The sequence below is a fragment of the Schistocerca americana genome, chromosome 2, assembly GCF_021461395.2.
Source record: "Schistocerca americana isolate TAMUIC-IGC-003095 chromosome 2, iqSchAmer2.1, whole genome shotgun sequence".
Classification (NCBI taxonomy): domain Eukaryota; kingdom Metazoa; phylum Arthropoda; class Insecta; order Orthoptera; family Acrididae; genus Schistocerca; species Schistocerca americana.
This window is the reverse complement of record NC_060120.1, coordinates 143,971,259-143,989,923: the sequence shown is the minus strand read 5'-3', so window position 1 is coordinate 143,989,923 and position 18,665 is coordinate 143,971,259. Positions and strand designations below refer to the sequence as shown.

At 45.1% G+C, this 18,665-nt stretch overlaps 1 protein-coding gene across 1 annotated transcript in view; it reads left to right on the top strand.

The window, feature by feature from the left end:
- Positions 1-958: 958 nt before the first annotated feature.
- The window catches only part of LOC124593838, a 110,048-nt gene continuing 92,341 nt past the window's right edge, over positions 959-18,665 (top strand). Inside the window, exon 1 of the mRNA XM_047132186.1 lies at positions 959-1,394. Coding sequence (XP_046988142.1) covers positions 959-1,394 — 436 coding nt within the window. The remainder of the gene's footprint in view (positions 1,395-18,665) is intronic.

Here is an 18,665-nt window from a genome sequence, read left to right as displayed (position 1 = left end):
CGTAAAACAGGTTTTTCAGTCACGTCCCGAAAAGGAAGAGAGGGGGTAAAAAGAGCGCGCGTGGGGAGGCCGACGGGCGAGGGTGGGGATGGCGCGGGGCGCGTGGAGTGCGGGGGGCGGTGGCAGCTCGGCGCGGGAGGGGCGATATTGACGAAGGAAAAAGTCGTCCCCTCACCCACCCTCCCAGTGCCGGCCTGTTTGGCGACACGGCAGCATCGGCCGGGGTGGGCGCGCGCGCATTTTTACCAGCAACAGGAGCAGGCGTGCCCGCTGTCGGCGGCGCCCGTGTGTGTCCGGCGCCGGCGGTTTCGGCCAAATCTCGCCCGTGCGTGCGTGCGCGCGCCAGCGTGTTCGATTTTTAGCCCTGTTCAGGGGGTCCGCGCGCGCATACCAGTCTGTCGCCCTCCCCGTCCGTCTCTCTCTCTCTCTGTCTCTGTCTCTCTCACTCTCGCTCCGGCGCGAGGACCACGCAGCGAAAAGCGCGCGCCTGGCTCCGGCTTCGGCCGACTTCGGAAAAGTTCGGAGGCGGCTAGTGTGAAAGTTGTGTGCCGTGGCGGTGTGTCCGAGGGGGCGAGCCGCAAGCGACGTCGCGCCGCGCACCCCGGCGTGGGTGGGGGGAACACCACCGCCACCACCACCGCCGCCGCCGCCGCCGACGCCGCCACCACGGCTAACAGTCTTTTTTTCGGTGAGACCCGCTGGGGATAGCGGGAGAGAAGGAGCCGCTAGGAGGGAAAAAAAGCGCGGCGGGAGGGGGAAGGGGGGAGGCGAATATTCTCACCACCCCCGCGGGGCGCGACGCGGCGACAGCAGCAGCTGCAGCAGCACCAGCCGTCAGAGAGCAGGCGGCGCGGGGGAGTCGGGAAAAAAGTGTCAGTCTGCGAGGACAAACATGCGTGGCTGGCGCGTGGACTAGCGGCCGGCGCGACGACACCCAGTGCACAGTGTCTGGTTTTATATGAGCTCGGGCGCGGCGCCGTGCCGACAGCCGCAGCAGCAACAGCAGCAGCAGCAGCAGCAGCGGATGCATCTGCCGGCGGCCGTGGACGCCGCGGGCGACGGCGCCGGCTCGGCCGTCAGCCGGTGCGTGATGGCCGGCGAGGAGGCGCTCGCCAGCCTGCACGAGGCGCTGCAGGAGTACCACGGCGAGCTCGTGCAGACGGGCAGCCCCGCCGTGCTGTGCTCGGCGCTGCCCTCGCACTGGCGCTCCAACAAGTCGCTGCCCGTCGCCTTCAAGGTGGTCGCCCTCGACGACATCGTCGACGGCACCCTGGTGACGGTGCGCGCCGGCAACGACGAGAACTTCTGCGGCGAGCTGCGCAACTGCACCGCCGTCATGAAGAACCAGGTGGCCAAGTTCAACGACCTCCGCTTCGTCGGACGCAGCGGCAGGGGTGAGTACGTCGGCTAGCGCCGGCGCCGGGTTTCGAACCTGGCCCCCTCCTCTGGCCCGCTGCGCGCGTGTGCCCCGCGCAGTCGCGAACCGCCGCCTCTGGCGTCGCTACTGCGCGCCGCACCTCCGTGCTACCTGCTGCCGGCCGAGTCAGCCTTCACGTAGGCTGCCAGGCCTCCGACAATAACACTGTGCTGGCGACAGCAAACAATCTCGCGCACTAATCAGCTGATCATACTTTTTTCCACTAGGTGGTTGAAAAATACCTACATCTATACTCTGCACACTGTAGTGTAGCGCGTGGAAGACGGTCCTCCGCTTTCTAGCCTACTACTGATTAGGGCTCTTCGCGTTCTTTTCCTGTATGAAACGCGGCTTGAATTCCTCTGTGGGCGCTATAATTTTGTCTTCATGCTCCTCACCCAGAGGAGCGGTATGCAACTGTTTATAGTATACTGATACAGTGCTTGAACTGTGTCGGTACGCAAATGTACACAGAACCGGTACCTCTGACGAAAAAAAAGGTCATAACCATAGATTTTGAGATGCGGTATGATAAAACTTTTGTTGCAGTTGAAGTTATGAAAACAAATATTGTATTCACACTTCTAAAACGCTCAGAAAAGCGTTAAAATAACGTTTTAAGAAATCTAAAGTTTCAAAAGTACCCCCTGGAAGTCACACTACCGCAACTCGATTGCTACATTCGTTACCGAACGTTGCTTCTGAAACTTACTGAGTAGGCTTTCAGTGTCAGAATAAGCTAACCCTTACGAAAAATAGTGGAATTCAAATGTCCGAAGGGATTTCTTCAGCGGAAGGAAACAAAGTAATTTTAACGCAGTTCGTGTGACTCATTTCTTAACTTGACCACCACCTCCCTGAACAAAAAAAAAAATGGTTCACATGGTTCAGTCCCCTAGAACTTAGAACTAACGTAAGCACATCACACACATCCATGCCCGAGGCAAGATTCAAACCTGCGACCGTAGCGGTCAAGCGGTTTCAGACTGAAGCGCCTAGAACCGTCCTGAACACTGTTCCAGAATTTTACGCAGACTTGAAGTCGTATCTACCGGACGAAGATCTTTCGATAGTGAAGAATTCTGTAAAAATTACAAATAATTTGCTTTTTACGCCTCTGTAGTGTCAATTTACAGTGCATAGAATGTCAGCGTAGGTCTTTACTAGAGCCGAACCTACCTTGTGGTAGCTTCAGTCACTGTTTCTACCGATACCTTACAAGAATAATAAACTCAGACATCACCTACAGGACGCACGGACACTAATTAGCGGGCAGATAAACCGTCACATGTTGCGTCTTATTTGATTTATCTGACTAGTTTCGGTCGTCAGACGCGAGCATCGTCAGGTGTTCATTACCTCAGTGACTTTGTGTTTTCGGTGTCGGTGAGCGGAGCTGTGAGTATCTAACTATTGTCGCTTATGCAATGAATAATAGAGGATGCACGTGTCTGATAAGCGAAAGTACTGAAACACCTCGAATAATACGCGACCTAAGGCGGTTTGTCTGAACATTTCTACTAATTCAGATATCTGAACGAGTATTTTCAACGAAAGAAAACAATGAATATCGATCGATCTGGTACTGGAAGTAATCCCGGTGCTGTTTGTGCTCCCAGTTTCTTAACTATCGGTGCTTCAAGCCCACCGATTCCTAAACGTTCGCAGACATTCGTTCGTTTTCTCCGAAGAAGAGCTGTTTCGGACACCATAAACTTGTAAATAATAAATAATTTTTTCTGCTAGTGTAGGTTACAATCAAAGAGCAAAGTTCTTTATCAGAAGTAAAAGTAGATTCTAGTTACCAGTGCTTTACAACTTAATTTCTGGTTCCATGAAATGCTCGTAATGCGTCCCCGATTTGATTTTAAAGCACTACATTTCAGATTGTTGGTACTGAATAATTAAGCCATATCCTGTATGTGTTTGTAATGATACATGGTAATATTTTCTATGCAATTTGTGTGTTCATTGTCAGTGATAAAATGCAAGATGTAGTTCAATATTCTGACGATAAATGCGATTGTAGTATTGAGTAGTTCCTTAGGTTTCTGCGATCGGAGTTGTTAGGCTACGGCTTGTTCACATAGCTGTTTGCGGATGAAAAATTCACTGAATTCTTCAAGTTAGGGTATATTGTGGAAAAAGAGTATTTCCACCATTCTTTTCGAGGTACTGTTGTGAACACAGTACTCTTTATACAATTGCAACTGATTCTGAAAAAGTAGGGACGTCTCAGTTCCTATATTTTTCCCATAAAACTTTCACCACTATTTCAGAATATATTCAGCATTTTCTTAATTTTTGTCGGACGATTACCACTGTCAAGGCAATGAAATTTAGAACATCAGAAACAGTTTTTTTTTTCATCATACCTTCGTGAAAACATTATTGTACTGCAACTCTCCTTCATCGGTTAACGGCAAAATATCGATAATTCTCTCAAAATAATTGACGCATAGATGCTGGTAATGTCCTTTCCGTTACAAAATTTGAGGCCTTGAGTCATATTATTGACAACTCATGAAATGGCTGTTATATTTTGCTGCTTTAGGTTTTTGTATCTCATTGCCATCGCCCACCACAGTGATATCCTTACTTTTATTTTGTGGGAAAAAATACTGAAGTCTTCCTCTTAATCGGCCTCATCTGAATACTACACCTGTAATATTAAGTGTTATTGGATTGAATCTGGTTAGACCACAGCATCTCCCGTTATTATCAGCTGGAGCGTTATAATCGTAGACTGGAGATCACTTTCATGCACCGCTTCCAATGTATGTGGAAGAAAACTATATTTCGTAACATACATTTAATTTTACAATCTGATGGTTAAATACTGTCACAAAATGTTTGTTGTGTTTGTGATGTTAACATTAAGAATGACTGTTGACTCCACCAGAAGAACGTGCTCGTCTGCCTGTTTGAATTGGCGATTTTTGCGCCACGTTTTTGAAGCTGATAAAAAATTGTACTTGCAGAGTTAGTTTTGTTTCTCGATGAAGACATAGGCAGTAACATTTTTGTGTTCTTCAGCGTAAATATTGTTTGTTGTTTTCGTGATAATCGTCGATAAATTATTGATAACAGAACTGACGTTTTATATACATACACGGCCCTGAAATTCTGTTTACCTTCAAAAGGTTAAATGACTGATTGATGCTGCACACCGCCATCTAATATTACCGGATAATTTCATAGTGCCGTCCGTTAATTTCATTGCCCCACGGCCCCACTTTATTAGTTTACTGATTCTGTGACGTAGGGTCGTGCAGTGACAACATTTGTGTAGTAACAGTTTTGAAGCCATGGAAGAAAAACAATGGAATGAAGGAAGGAAGGAAAATTAAGGTTTAATGTCCCGTTGGCGATTAAGTCAGTAGAGACGAAACGCAAACTCTGATTGTGGAAAGAGGCGGAAGGAAATGGGCCGTGCCCCTTTGAGCGGAACCATCCCAGCATTTGCCTTAAGCGATTCTGATAAATCACGGATAGCCTAATTTTGGTTGACCTGTCGTATATTTGACCCACCGTCTTTCAAAATCGAATTGACTGTCTTACCACTGCGCCACCATCTTTATGCTTCATCAGCACACTTACCATAATTCTCACTGCAGTTTCTTTTACGTTTCTAATATACGGGAAATAATATGAAATTGATACAACTTCTAATTATTGGCACCTGGAAGCCATCATCGCGCCGCCTCTTTCCTGCTTTGTGGGCAAAGGGGCTTTTGCAAATGTGCAGTTCTTAAAAGCGTCGTTCGCGATTTGTTGTTGCTCAGAGAACTGAATAAATTTGAAGAAAAAATTAATAATGAACAAGTGCAGTTCGAACATGAACACTTCATCTGTAAGCAATGTGCCTCAAAAAAGTTGGGAATAGAACAAGAAACAGTCGCTTGATGTCAGAACTGATTTCAAATAACTGCCTTACCAGGATAATGACACAGTACCAAGAAGAAGACTCACCGGCATCGATTAAGCTACAAGATCTGCTGCATCTCACCAAGCTTAAGCTACGTTAGCTGAAGTTTAAAATTCAGTATTTCTAGTCCAGGGGATATTGTGTGTTATACAGTACTGTACTGAAATTTCGCAGTATTTCGTCTTCTTCAGGTGATATTTTTACTGAAGAGGATGACCAAACAGCAACATTTATTTCAATAGGTACAGCACACTAGTACTTTATTTTGCAACAGGGCACTGTATTTACTATGTGACGCTACAGATGATTGCCAAAAACTCTGGTAAATTAGATTAAAGGCAACGAAACTTTGTCACAATGAAATGGATATGTTTTCTTCTGAAGCAACTATTCTACTCAAAATAGAACGTCTTCTGTTTTTCTTTTGCAGTTCGTTTGGTGTTTCCATCACGAATTGAGTTGCTAAATATCAATTTCCTCCCAGACGCTGCTCATGTCACGGGTAGAAGATGTAGAACAAATAAAATTCCTGGGTGTGGATACTCGGGGCTCCCATAATTAGATATGGTGATTTGGCCCGTAAAATGTATGATACCTTTACTGAGATTCCATCCTGAAGTGAATGAAGCATTATAATGTGCATTTTTTTCCAAGAAGCAGACAAAACGTAAAGCTATTCACAATATCTTTAAACTATTTACAGAGGAAACTAATTTGAATACCACTGCTAGTGGTTGGTCTACGCAAAGAGTCAGGATAGATTCCAATCAAAAATTACTAATTCTACTGGCTCTGTAGTAGGTGAAACCGTAGTTTTGACTTGAAAAACGGCACTGAAAAAGTTCACAGTAATAAATTTGAGGTTGATGACTATAACATGTGTAGAAAACCTCGAAAAATAGGGGAGAAGTAGTGGGAAAAGAAAGCTCTCTCTTTCCCATCACGCAAAAGCACGGTTACAAATCTCAACAACTTTAAACATATTCCTACGAAAGTAATTTACTTGGTCGAGAGTAAGAAAGTAGGCAGCTCCTCTCCCCTTGCAAACTGAACTGTGCACTATGATTTCTGTAGCTGACAATTCTCACTAGAAGCGATTAATTACAACACTCTTAAATCAGACAGCAGAATAAAAGATTTGAACTTCTGAATTGTGATATTATTCCGATTTTCCATCTTGCAGGAGACGGTATTTTTTTTCTTCAATAAGACGCATTCTTCATGTCCAAATTTAATTCTGTACAAGCCTAGCTTTTTATCCATCATTAATTTCTCTGCAAATACGGGAATTTCATTCTTATGTGTTGCAACAATTTGTGGAAGTAGAGGGGTATGTTCTCAAGGAAGACATCACGAAAAAGCATCAGATCTATAGTAGTAGAAGTATAGGGAAACGAAGAAAACAGCAAGGTATTTTGAAAGTTAGGCCCTAGTCATAAGTTTGACTGTATGTCTTCCACGTAATACGGCACTTTTCGTACAAATGGGGCGACAGACCGTCACAGCTAAACTGAAATATGAACAGAGTCCGAGCATCTTTGATTGCGATGTTGCACCTCAGTGTGGCAAGAAAGGGAAGGGATTACCTAGATTCATCTAAAGGATTCAAGAAGAAGAATAGCAAATACAAACTGCGGTCTATTATTTGAAGATGGATACTCCGGAATTCGAAGGAAGTAACAGGATAAAGATACGACGATATTACAGACGAAGCAAAAGCTCAGCTGGAGAAGGAAGCGGGTGTGTGTGTGTGTGTGTGTGTGTGTGTTTTTTTTTTTTGGGAGGGGGGGGGGGCTACTGAGCCATTTTCCAGGAACTGTCCTGCTCCTACTGGCATTCCGTCTTAAAACGATTTACTTGAACTGGGAAAAATCTTCATATTCTGGCCAAGTTTTGTTTCTGAAAGGAAAGTCTGTAAACTTTTATTAAACAGCCTTGAAGCACATAATTAATGGGTTGGTCACCGACTTCAGTTGCAATGTCACCTTCAGATATTGTAGTTGATTCTATAATAAATGACAAGATGTAACAGTTTACTTCTGGGTGACAATCTGACAGTTACATTTTTGCGAAAAAATCATTTTCTATTTGGAAAGGAATGCAAATTGGATAATTTTCACCAGAAGAAAGCTTGTTCTTTCTAAATAGGAGTTGAGATGAAAACAAGAAATGCTTCTGTTTGCAGAAATCAAACTTCAAGTTAACACCACAAGGGTAACAAGTGTATGCACCGGCCAAGTCAGACATTAATTCAGGAGGGGGAATTATCACTCAACTAATGTTGTACGTCACTTCCAAGGCGCTTTACATGACGACCATACTCTCTATTGATTCTTTCACTAGCAGAGTCTTTGCAGTTAAAAATGTCTGCACACTGCAGGAAAAATTATCTCGGTTCCACACTTGCAGAAAATACGATCACAGGAAACTGGGTGCCCCATATAAGTGAGTGAAATAGAAATCGTCAATCTGGTTGGACAGACGAAAAATTTCTGTCAATAACACCGGCAGATCCTCAATAATTACGAGATATTATAATGGCAGTGAAAGATTGAACTCAATATCGCGAAAGGAGTGCTTTGGCTGAAAAGGACATAAGGGAGGAGCGCAGTCTTCCCCCTCTAAAGTTCAACCTGTAAATCGAAGAAAAGTAATGAAAACAAAAGAAACTATCAGAATTGGGATTCAAATGAGGATGAAGGGAAGTATGATAAGATTAGCTGATTACACTTTTATCCTCTGAGAAAATATGGAAAATTTACAATACTTGTTGAATGCAGTGAACTCATATAGTACAGAATGGCACTTGAGACACAAGAAGGAAGATATTGAGGAGCAGCAGAAACGATGTTAGCTACAAACTTATGAAAACTGGTGCCATGTAGCAGACAATGTACGAATTCAGCCGTCTGTCAAACAAAATAGCTCATGGCAGATTGACTGAGGAGGACATAAAAAGAGTACCTGCATGAACGAAGAGATTCATCCTCCCTAAAGGAAGTCTGCTAGAATGAAGTATAGGACTTAATATGAAAAATAAATTTATGAGAAAGTACGTCTGGAGCACAGCACTGTATCTAAGTGAATCAAGGATTGGAAAAGAAACGGAAAATACGAGAAGTGAACCCTTTGAGATATGGTTTACAGAAGGATGTTTGAGATGTGGTTTACAGAAGGATGTCCAAAATTAAGTGAACTGATTCCAATAGAAATGAGGAGGTTTTCCGCAGATTGGAAAAGAAAAGAATATGACGTGAAGACACTAGCTAGAAGAGGGTACATGATAATAGGACGTGTCTTAAGACGACACAGTGTAGTGTTCTTGATAGTAGAGGCAAATATGGTAGGGGAATTCTGAGATTGGAACGCATAGAACAAATAGCTGAGGTCACCGGGTGTCGGAGCGACTCTGAGAAAAATAGACTGAAACAGAAGAGGATATCGGGACAGTTCGCATCTAAGCATCCAGAAAGCTGACGGGCCAACGAAAGTAAATATTCGAAATTTTGCGCAATTTTTGGTGTAACAATAGTTAAATAAAATAGCAACTTAGCTGTAATGTACATTGGAAATGGTAATGCCCTGTGGCTAGGGCCTCCCGTCGGGTAGACCGTTTTAGGTATGACGTTCCGTCACGCTGACCACTCAGCTACCAGGAGCGGACAATGTACAATGAAATAATAAGCAACCAGTTGCATAAAAGAATTTACTTTCTTCACCGTTTCGGGGACCTAGTGCCCTTGCTCTGAAGGTTTGTCCATCGCATTATTTGCGAGTGTCAATAATAAAGTACATATAGCAGGACGCCATGGTTCTAAAAAATGTATGCAGGACCTGTAATGTCTTCCATTGTTGTTGCAGTCTACAGTCCGAAGACTGGTCTGACCCATCTCTCCACGCTAGTCTGTGTACATTGTGCGAGCCCCTTCATCTCTGCATAATTAATACAGCCTTTGCCATTTGAACATTCTTACCGTAGCCAAGGTTTGTGTCTGTTGCATTCGCCAAGCACACACATAAATGGGGAAAAAAGAGAACCCCCAATCGTAAAAAGTACTTGCTGTCGCTGTTGCTTGCACTCAGCAGCTACACAACCTCGTCACACGAGCAAATAGGGTTAGGGAACACTGTGGTAAATGGCAACACAGATTATCAACAACTCAGAATAATTTATTAATTGAAACTTTACAATTAGTTAATTGGTGAGTGGCATAAGTCCAGTGTTCACAATTACCGCTGGTCCAATTCTAAGTACAGTGAACGATAACTACGATTACCTGTAGAATGTCCAGTTGGGCTCTTCTTAGCGGCAACTGTCTTGAAGTATGAGGTGCTGTTCATACTGTGCTGATATTGTCTGGGCGGAGCAGAGTATGAGCTTTTGGCGTCTAGCGTATGGATGTCCAGTTGCGGACTACTTGTGGGATGTAAGTTCTGCTGAATCCGATTCAGTATCTTTTCGTCGGTACCCGTTCTACCTAGCCACCATTCAGCATTCTTCTACAGCAGATTTCAAAAGCTTCTCTCCTCGTTCTGTAATAAGTATTTATCGTCAACTTTTCACTTCCACACAAGGCCGCACCCAAGACAAATACCTTCAGAAAATGCTTTCTAACATTTAAATTTTTGTGCCACGTTAAAAACAGTATCTTTTTCTGAAACGCTTTCCTCGCTACTGTCAGTCTGCGTTTTATGCCCTATCTGCTGCTCAAATGGCAAAACTCTTCTGCTACTTTTAGTGTCTCATATCCAAATGTAATCCGTATATTTATTACCGTGTTGTATTTAAATACTCAATTTGGCAGGTCCGTTTTTAATGAGCTACTAGCTTGAAATTGTTTGAAAGCCAATAGCAGGAAATATGGAAGGGCATTTCATTTGAGATGGTATTTCACTCAGATACTTCCTCCCCCAAGCTAAACTCTATAAGTGACCAGGAGTGTTGATAAATTATAAAGAAATGTGTTTTGGAATTCAAAGTTCAATCGGCTTCTATACGCAGTGTTGTTCTAATACGTGATAGCAAAGAAACTTTGGAACTTAGGACAATTTCTCTCAGAAATGTTGCAGGGAAAGCAGGGTTGCAAATTAACGAAGACAAAACAGAGTACATGGTGTTGAGGAACGCACTTATTGATGGTATCCCACTGACAATGGATGAATACACTCTTAAAATAGTAGACCTATTTAAACATTTGGGATCCATCTTCAGCGAACAGAATGAAATGGAAACTGGAATTAAGTCAAGGGTCGCAGCAGCAAATAGGACACATTTTAGATTACTGAACTTGTTGTGCAGTAGAGCTGTTTCGAGAAATTTTGAACTCGGGCTACATTAGAGAGTAATTCTCCTTGCAACTCTACACGGAATCTTTTACACTGACGAAAAGTGATGAGCAAAAACTAGTCTTCGAGAGAAAGATATGTTCAAATGTGTGTGAAATCTTATGCTGGTAAGGTCATCATTCCCTAAGCTTACACACAACTTAACCTAAATTATCCTAAGGACAAACACACACACCCATGCCCGAGGGAGGACTCGAATCTCCGCCGGGACCAGCCGCACAGTCCATGACTGCAGCGCCGCAGGCCGCTCGGCTGATCCTGCGCGGCGAGAGAAAGATATGGAGGAAAATATTTGGCACCGAGAGAGTACCCCAGTCATAGGACTCGAGGATACTAAAAAATTAGAGCTACACTCACAAGCCGATTTTGGCCAGAGCTTGAAAGAAAGAAGACTGACGTGGATTGGGCACCTAATAAGGATGGAAGATCGAAGACCACAGAGAGTGGCTTTCTCAAGATCTGTGGACGGCCAAGGAACGGCATGGACGAGATGAAAGGATGATATCAACTTGGATGCGGAGGCGCTGGATCTGAAGAAGGGAGAATGTATCACGAAAGCCGAGTACAGTAATGATTCATGGAGGAATGTACAAGGTGTCCAGAAAAGGGCTCCCTGATTTCAAAATTAAATATCTCGAAAACAAAGATCGATAGAGGAATGCAGTAAACGGTATGTGTATTGTGAAAGCTGTAAGAAGTTTATACAGCAATTTGAGACAATAGTTACAAAAGCTGCTAACAGATGGCGCTGTATGCTGTACAGCTCATATCAGCATACGTAAGTGAAATAAACGTATGAAAACAATCTTTGCAAACAATCACATCACAATGTTTTCAAAATGTTCACCATTGGCACTACAGAGGTGGCGCAAACGAAGAATTAAATTCGCCATCACATTTCGTAGTGTCTCAACCGAAATGGATTCACATGTCACAGAGAACGCCGATTCAAGCTCGTCCAGCGTGGCGGGATGCTTCGGGTAGAGCATGTATTTCACTGTGCCCCACAAAAAAAAGTCACAGGGAGTCAAATCCGGCGACAACCGTTTCTCGAATGAAAAAAGGGCCAATAATGCCTCTGCTGCATACTGCAGCCCACACAGTAACTTTAGGAGAATACAGGGGTTTCGCTTCACACCAATATGGCTCTTCGGAACCCCAAAATCGCCAGATCTGCTTATTCACGTATCCATTCAGGTGGAAGTGTGCTTCATCTGTAAACCAGATGCAGCCAATATCAAATCCTTCACTATCAATCATTGTGAGCATCTGATTAGCAAAGGCAACTCTTTGTTGCACAGCTCGTACGGGTATGGCCTGGTGCGTTTGAATTTTGAATGGAAACACGTGTAGGCTCTTTCTCAGTACTTTCTGCGTGCTGGAACGCTTCAAACCAGTCTCAGATGCAATTCTACGGACGGATGACATTGGATTTCGCTGAATAATTCCAGAAACTGTGGCGATATTTTCAGGCGTAACTGCGGTTTGCTTGCGGCCAACATGCCCCACTAGATCATCAGTTACGCTGCCTGTTTGTTGAAAATTTGCGAAGAGCGTACGAATGGTTTTCGCATTGGGTCCTTTTGGAACATTAAATCGTGCTTGAAAACTTGGCCTTGTTGCCGTAGGACTCTCTTCTAACCTGTGGTACTCTAGCACCAGAAAAACGCGTTGTTCAATGGAGTACATGGTTTTCATCTCTTCCTTCGGTACGCTAACCTCCTTTCACGTTTCAATAGTGGAGCTGATCGCTCTGGGCTACGGATCACTATTTATACTAGGAATTACGTATGGCGATTACAGCACCATCTGTTAGCAGCTTTTGTAACTATTATTTCAAACTTCTTACAGCTTTCACAATAAACATACCGTTTACTGCATTCCTCTATCGATCTTTCTTTTCGAGATATTTAATTTTGAAATCAGTGAGTCCTTTTCTGGACACCCTGTAGGTAACACATATGGTATCCCAGACCAGAGCGACAGTTAAGAAATAGGAATAATGATTTACCGCCACGTACAATTAAGTGGATCAGTCACTAAACTTACTTACGAAAAACTTATTTGTTAAATGTAATATTCAGAAACAGTCACTGGATTGCAAAAATTTTGAGGCAAAAGACGCCATTCAGCAGAAACTGTAAGCGCTCCGAGTGTTAACCACAATTCCCCTGGCACTGTCGGAACATTCATTGCTGCCAGGTTTCGGCAGAGAAGCGAGCGCGCCCGGTCCTTGTTTGATGGCTGCAAAATCGGGCATCGCGTCGGCGCCGCGCGGCACGCGGGGATCAAATATTTATCTAGAGGCCGCCCCGCCGGTGACAGCGCGGGGCAGAGGACATTGTTTCCAGTACTCAGTTAATACGGAGCTCGTTTGCCGGGCGCGGCGTGCTATTTATTTTTCTCTGCAGAAATCAGAGCGCCGATGGTCGCCGTCGGTGGCGCCCCCCCCCCCCCCCCCTTCGCTCCGCCTCCCGGCCTCACGCCCTCTCCGAATTGGGCAGATTAACACGGGCACAAAGTCGATCATTTAGCTCGACGTGGCGGCGCGCAGTCGATATCGATTGGGGTAGGGGGCGGCGGGCCGTCCGGGACGCCCAAATGACTCACCGGTGGGCGGCGAGGAGAGGTGGGTCCGGCGCGTTATGAGGCGACGCGCGACCCTCAAGAATCCAATAACACTCGAACCAACACGGCTTATATTTTATGCAAACAGAGCGCGCGCTCGCACAGTGGCGGGGCCCCGCCGGCTGCCGACTGCCGGCTGCGGCTGACAGCCCGGCCCCCGGGCGACAAATTCACTCGTCCGGCGCGACGGACCGCCTGTCAAGCGGACGCGTCGCGAATTAGCGGGTCTCGAGTCCGGCCCGCGCTCCCTGTCCGGCGCAGCTCCGGGCGCGCCGCCGCCCCCAAACACGCTGTCACGCGAGTGTCAGGCGTCGTTCTGCAAGGACCGGAGGCGGCGCCGATGGAGCGTCATTTCCACTGGCACGTAATGGAACAGATCGAATTGCGGAGTTCCTCTTCATTCTCTACAGCGTGCTGCGCACCTGGAAATCACTTCGCCTGAATACGATTTGTTTGCATACTTGCACTGTGCCCCAAAACTAATAAATATTTAAGTGCGAGGCGTGTTTTTTTTTAAGTAAGTACCGTTCTGAAATTTAAAAAAGACGTGCTAAGATACCTCAATAGTTTTGTTTGTACATGAAAGCCTGTACCTTAATCTACACTACTGGCCATTAAAATTGCTACACCAAGAAGAAATGCAGATGTTAAACGGGTATTCATTGAACAAATATCTTATACTAGAACTGACATGTGATTACATTTTCATGCAGTTTGAGTGCATAGATACTGAGAAATCAGTACCCAGAACAACCACCTCTGCCCGTAATAACGACCTTAATACGCCTGGGCATTGAGTCAAACAGAGCTTCGATGCCGTGTACAGGTACAGCTGCCCATGCAGCTACAACACGATACCACAGTTCATCAAGAATAGTGACTGGAGTATTGTGACGAGCCAGTTGTTCTGCCACCATTGACCAGACGTTTCCAATTGGTGAGAGATCTGGAGAATGTGCTCGCCAGGGTAGCAGTCGAACATTTTATGTTTCCAGAAAGGCCCGTACAGGACCTGCAACATGCGGTCCTGCATTATCCTGCTGAAATGTAGGGTTTTGCAGGGATCGAATGAAGGGTAGAGCCACGGGTCGTAACACATCTGAAATGTAACGTCCACTGTTCAAAACGCCGTCAATGCGAACAAGAGCTGACAGAGACGTGTAACCAATGGCACCCCATACCATCACGCCGGATGATACGCCAGTATGGCGATGACGAATACACGCTTCCAATGTGCGTTCACCGCGATGTCGCCAAACACGGATGTGACCATCATGATGCTGTAAACAGAACCTGGATTCATCCGAAAAATGACGTTTTGCCATTCGTGCACCCACGTTCGTCGTTGAGTACACTATCGCAGGCGCTCCTCTCTGTGATGCAGCGTCAAGGGTAACCGCAGCCATGGGCTCCGAGCTGATAGCCCATGCTGCTGCAAACGTCGTCGAACTGTTCGTGCAAATAGTTGGACTCTTGCAAACGTCCCTATCTGTTGACTCAGGAATCGAGACGTGGCTGCACGATCCGTTACAGCCATGCGGATAAGATGTCTGTCATCTCGACTGCTAGTAATACGAGGGCGTTGGGATCCAGCACGGCGTTCCGTATTACCCTCCTGAACCCACCGGTTCCATATTCTGCTAACAGTTATTGGATCTCGACCAACGCGAGCAGCAATGTTGCGATACGATAAACGGCAATCGCGATAGGCTACAATCCGACCTTTATCAAAGTCGGAAACGTGATGGTACGCATTTCTCCTCCTTACACGAGGCATCACAACAACGTTTCACCAGGCAACGCCGGTCAACTGCTGCTTGTGTACGAGATATCGGTTGGAAACTTTCCTCATGTCAGCACGTTGTAGCTGTCGCCACCGGCGCCAACCTTGGGTGAATGCTCTGAAAAGCTAATCATTTGCATATCACAGCATCTTCTTCCTATCGGTTAAATTTCGCGTGTGTAGCACGTCATCTTCGTAGTGTAGCAATTTTAATGGCCAGTAGTGTACTTTTCTACATAATTTCCGTCAATATTGAGGCACTTGTCACAACGTTGTACCAGTTTTTGAATACCCTCCTCATAGAAGTCCGCCGCCTGACTTGTTAACCACTGCATCACCACCGTTTTGACTTCGTCATCGTCTTGAAGACGCTGACCGCCCAGGTGTTTCTTCAAGTGCAAGATCGGGGCTGTACGGGGGATGATCTAGAGTTTCCCATTGAAAAGATGTGATGAGATCTTTGGTCTGATTCGCCACATGCGGACGGGCATTGCCTTGCAGCAAAACGATGCCTTTGCTCAACTTGCCACGTCTGTAGTTCTGATTCGAATTGAACGGCGCTGATTGTGCAATATCTTACAATAAGCTGCTGCATTGATTGTCTCATTACGAGGCGACGGCGAAGACGATGACGATGACGAAGTCTGAACAGTGGTGTTGCAGTGGTTAACAAGTCAGGCGGCAGACTTCTTTGAGGAGGGTATTCAAAAACTGGTACAACGTTAAAACGTCCCCATAGAAAAATCAATCAATTACTGTGCTGGAAGACCTCTTACGTCATTTGTTTTTCAACCAGCTGAGCAAAACTGAACGTACTCAGACATTACTCTCTTTACTTATTCTGATCAACACTAAACTGACACACAATATTTTTAGCGCAACGCAATCTGACTTTCAAAAATCCCTACAAAAGAATGGCCCTGACTATCAATAACCTATACCTTTCATGAATCACTTACCTCACAAAAATCTTCGTTACTCGAAGTACTGCAATATAGCGAGCGCCAATACTGCCAGGTAAATAAAAGATTCCAACTTCGGAAGGCACTAACTACTGATAGGCACAGTTAGCAAATGAAAGATTTTGATAGAGAACAAACAACATATTTACCTTAATAGTGTTGAAAGGTCATAATATATAGCAGTTCATGACATCCAGTCTTACAAATTTACTGTCTCTGATGGACACACGTCCAGATCGTCCGCTCTCAAAATTCTGCCATCTCTCTCCCCACATCCACCACTGCTGGCGGCTCACCTCCAACTGCGCAACGCCACGCGCTGTTCACATCCAACTGCCCAACACTACAATAACAATGTTCCAACAATGCAAATCAGCCACAGACTGTACACAGCACAGTCAGTGATTTTCATACAGAGCGCTAGGTGACGTTACCAACATAAAAACCTAAACAGCCTACTTACAAAGTTATGAGAAGTGCCTCAACATTGGCGGAAATTATGTAGAGAAGTAGATTAAGGTTCAGGCTTTCATGTAAAAATAAAATTATTGAGATATTGTTCAAACGGTTCAAATGGCTCTGAGCACTATGGGACTTAACTTCTAAGGTCATCAGTCCCCTAGAACTTCGAACTACTTAAACCTAACTAACCTAAGGACATCACACACACCCATGCCCGAGGCAGGATTCGAACCTGCGACCGTAGCGGTCGCGCGGTTCCAGACTGTAGCGCCTTTAACCGCTTGGCCACCACGGCCGGCCGAGCTATTGTAGCACGTCCTTTTTTTAAATTTCAAAACGGTACTTCCTTAAAAAACACGCCTCGTAAAGTCGTTTTTGCGTAACATTTCATTTATTTCATACTAGCCACCGCTTTCAAACGTACTTCATATCAAAGTTTTGGTCAAAGGTACTATATTGGAGAAAAGGCTATAAAACGTCAAAAGATTTCAAAGTGAGAAACAGTACTTCCCAAACAGTATTTTGATATTGTAGAGAAAAGAAAGAGGATGAGAGACAGACATATTATCCTGACTACCTGAAAGCAACCTAAGAGTAAAAGAGAGTGTTGACTTTTCAATACTTTTCAGACTTCTGCCTTTAGCCAGCCTCGTAATAGAAATGTAGTATACAGGGTGTATCAAAAAGAGTCATCCGATTTGGTACGTCTGTATTTCTGGAACTAGTAAACATATACAACGAATTTTGAGTTTTGATGAACGAGAAACTCAGAGAGCCTTTTTTCATACCTTCTCATAGGTTTGCAATATGTCCCGGTTAGGATGCACGGCATATGTCAGTACGGTATTAAAATTGTTCCCACACTGCAGTGAGCACAGCTGCTGTTATGGAATGTCTCAGTTCATTCATTGTTGTTGGTAATGGAGCCACATAAACAGAGTCTTTTATAAATCCCACAAGAAATAATCGTATACAGTCAGGTCTGGTCACCCTGGAGGCCAGTAATGCAAGGCTAAATCATTTGGTCCAATGCGACCAATCCATGGTTCAGTAATACTTTGATTTAATAATTCCCACACTTCCACATGCCAGTGTAGTGGTGCCCATCCAGTTGGTTCAAAATGGCTCCGAGCACTGTGGGACTTAACATCTGAGGTCATCAGTTCCCTAGAACTTGGAACTACTTAAACCTAACTGACCTAAGGACATAACACACATCCATGCCCGAGGCAGGATTCGAACCTGCGACCGTAGCGGCCACGCGGTTCCCGCCTGAAACGCCTAGAACCGCTCAACCACATCGGCCGGCCATCCTGTTGGTAAATGAAGTCCTTCGAATCAGTCTCCAACTGTGGGAAGAGAAAGTACTGAAGCATATCGAGATATGTTCTTCCTGTAACAGTGTTCTCGGCAAAGAAAAACAGACCATACACCTTTCCCGTGACACCGCACAAAACACATTAAATTTTGGAGAGACCCTCTCACGCTGTACAACTTCATGTGGTTGTTCCGTACCCCACATTCTCACATTATGACAGTTCACCTTTCCATGTAAATGCAATGTAGCCCCGTCACTAAATACTAAGCGTGGATGAAAACCCTCATCCTCCATCTCGCCAAGAACGAAATTACAAAACTTTACACGTTGTTGTATTGCCACCTTCACTTAGAGGCTTGCCGCGCGTGATTAGCCGAGCGATCTGGGGCGCTGCACTCATGGACTGTGTGGCTGGTCCCGGCGGAGGTTCGAGTCCTTCCTCGGGCATGGGTGTGTGTGTGTTTGTCCTTAGGATAATTTAGCTTAAGTAGTGTGTAAGCTTAGGGACTGATGACCTTAGCAGTTAAGTCCCATAAGATCTCACACATATTTGAACATTTGAACTTAGAGGCTTGCCGCAGGTGAATTTTGTATGGTTTCATGTGCAAACGTCAACGTAACTCACGCCAGACGGACATAGAGGGTATGTTGAGTTGTCGAGCTGCACGGTGAACGGATTTCGGCGGACTCCTTGTGAAACTATGGCGGATGCGTTCGACTTCTGTGTCAGACACTCGGGGCGGCCGGGCAATTTGCCTTTACACAAACAACCTGTTTCTCGAAAATGTTCACGTCGTCGTATAATGCTCTGTGTTGTAGGA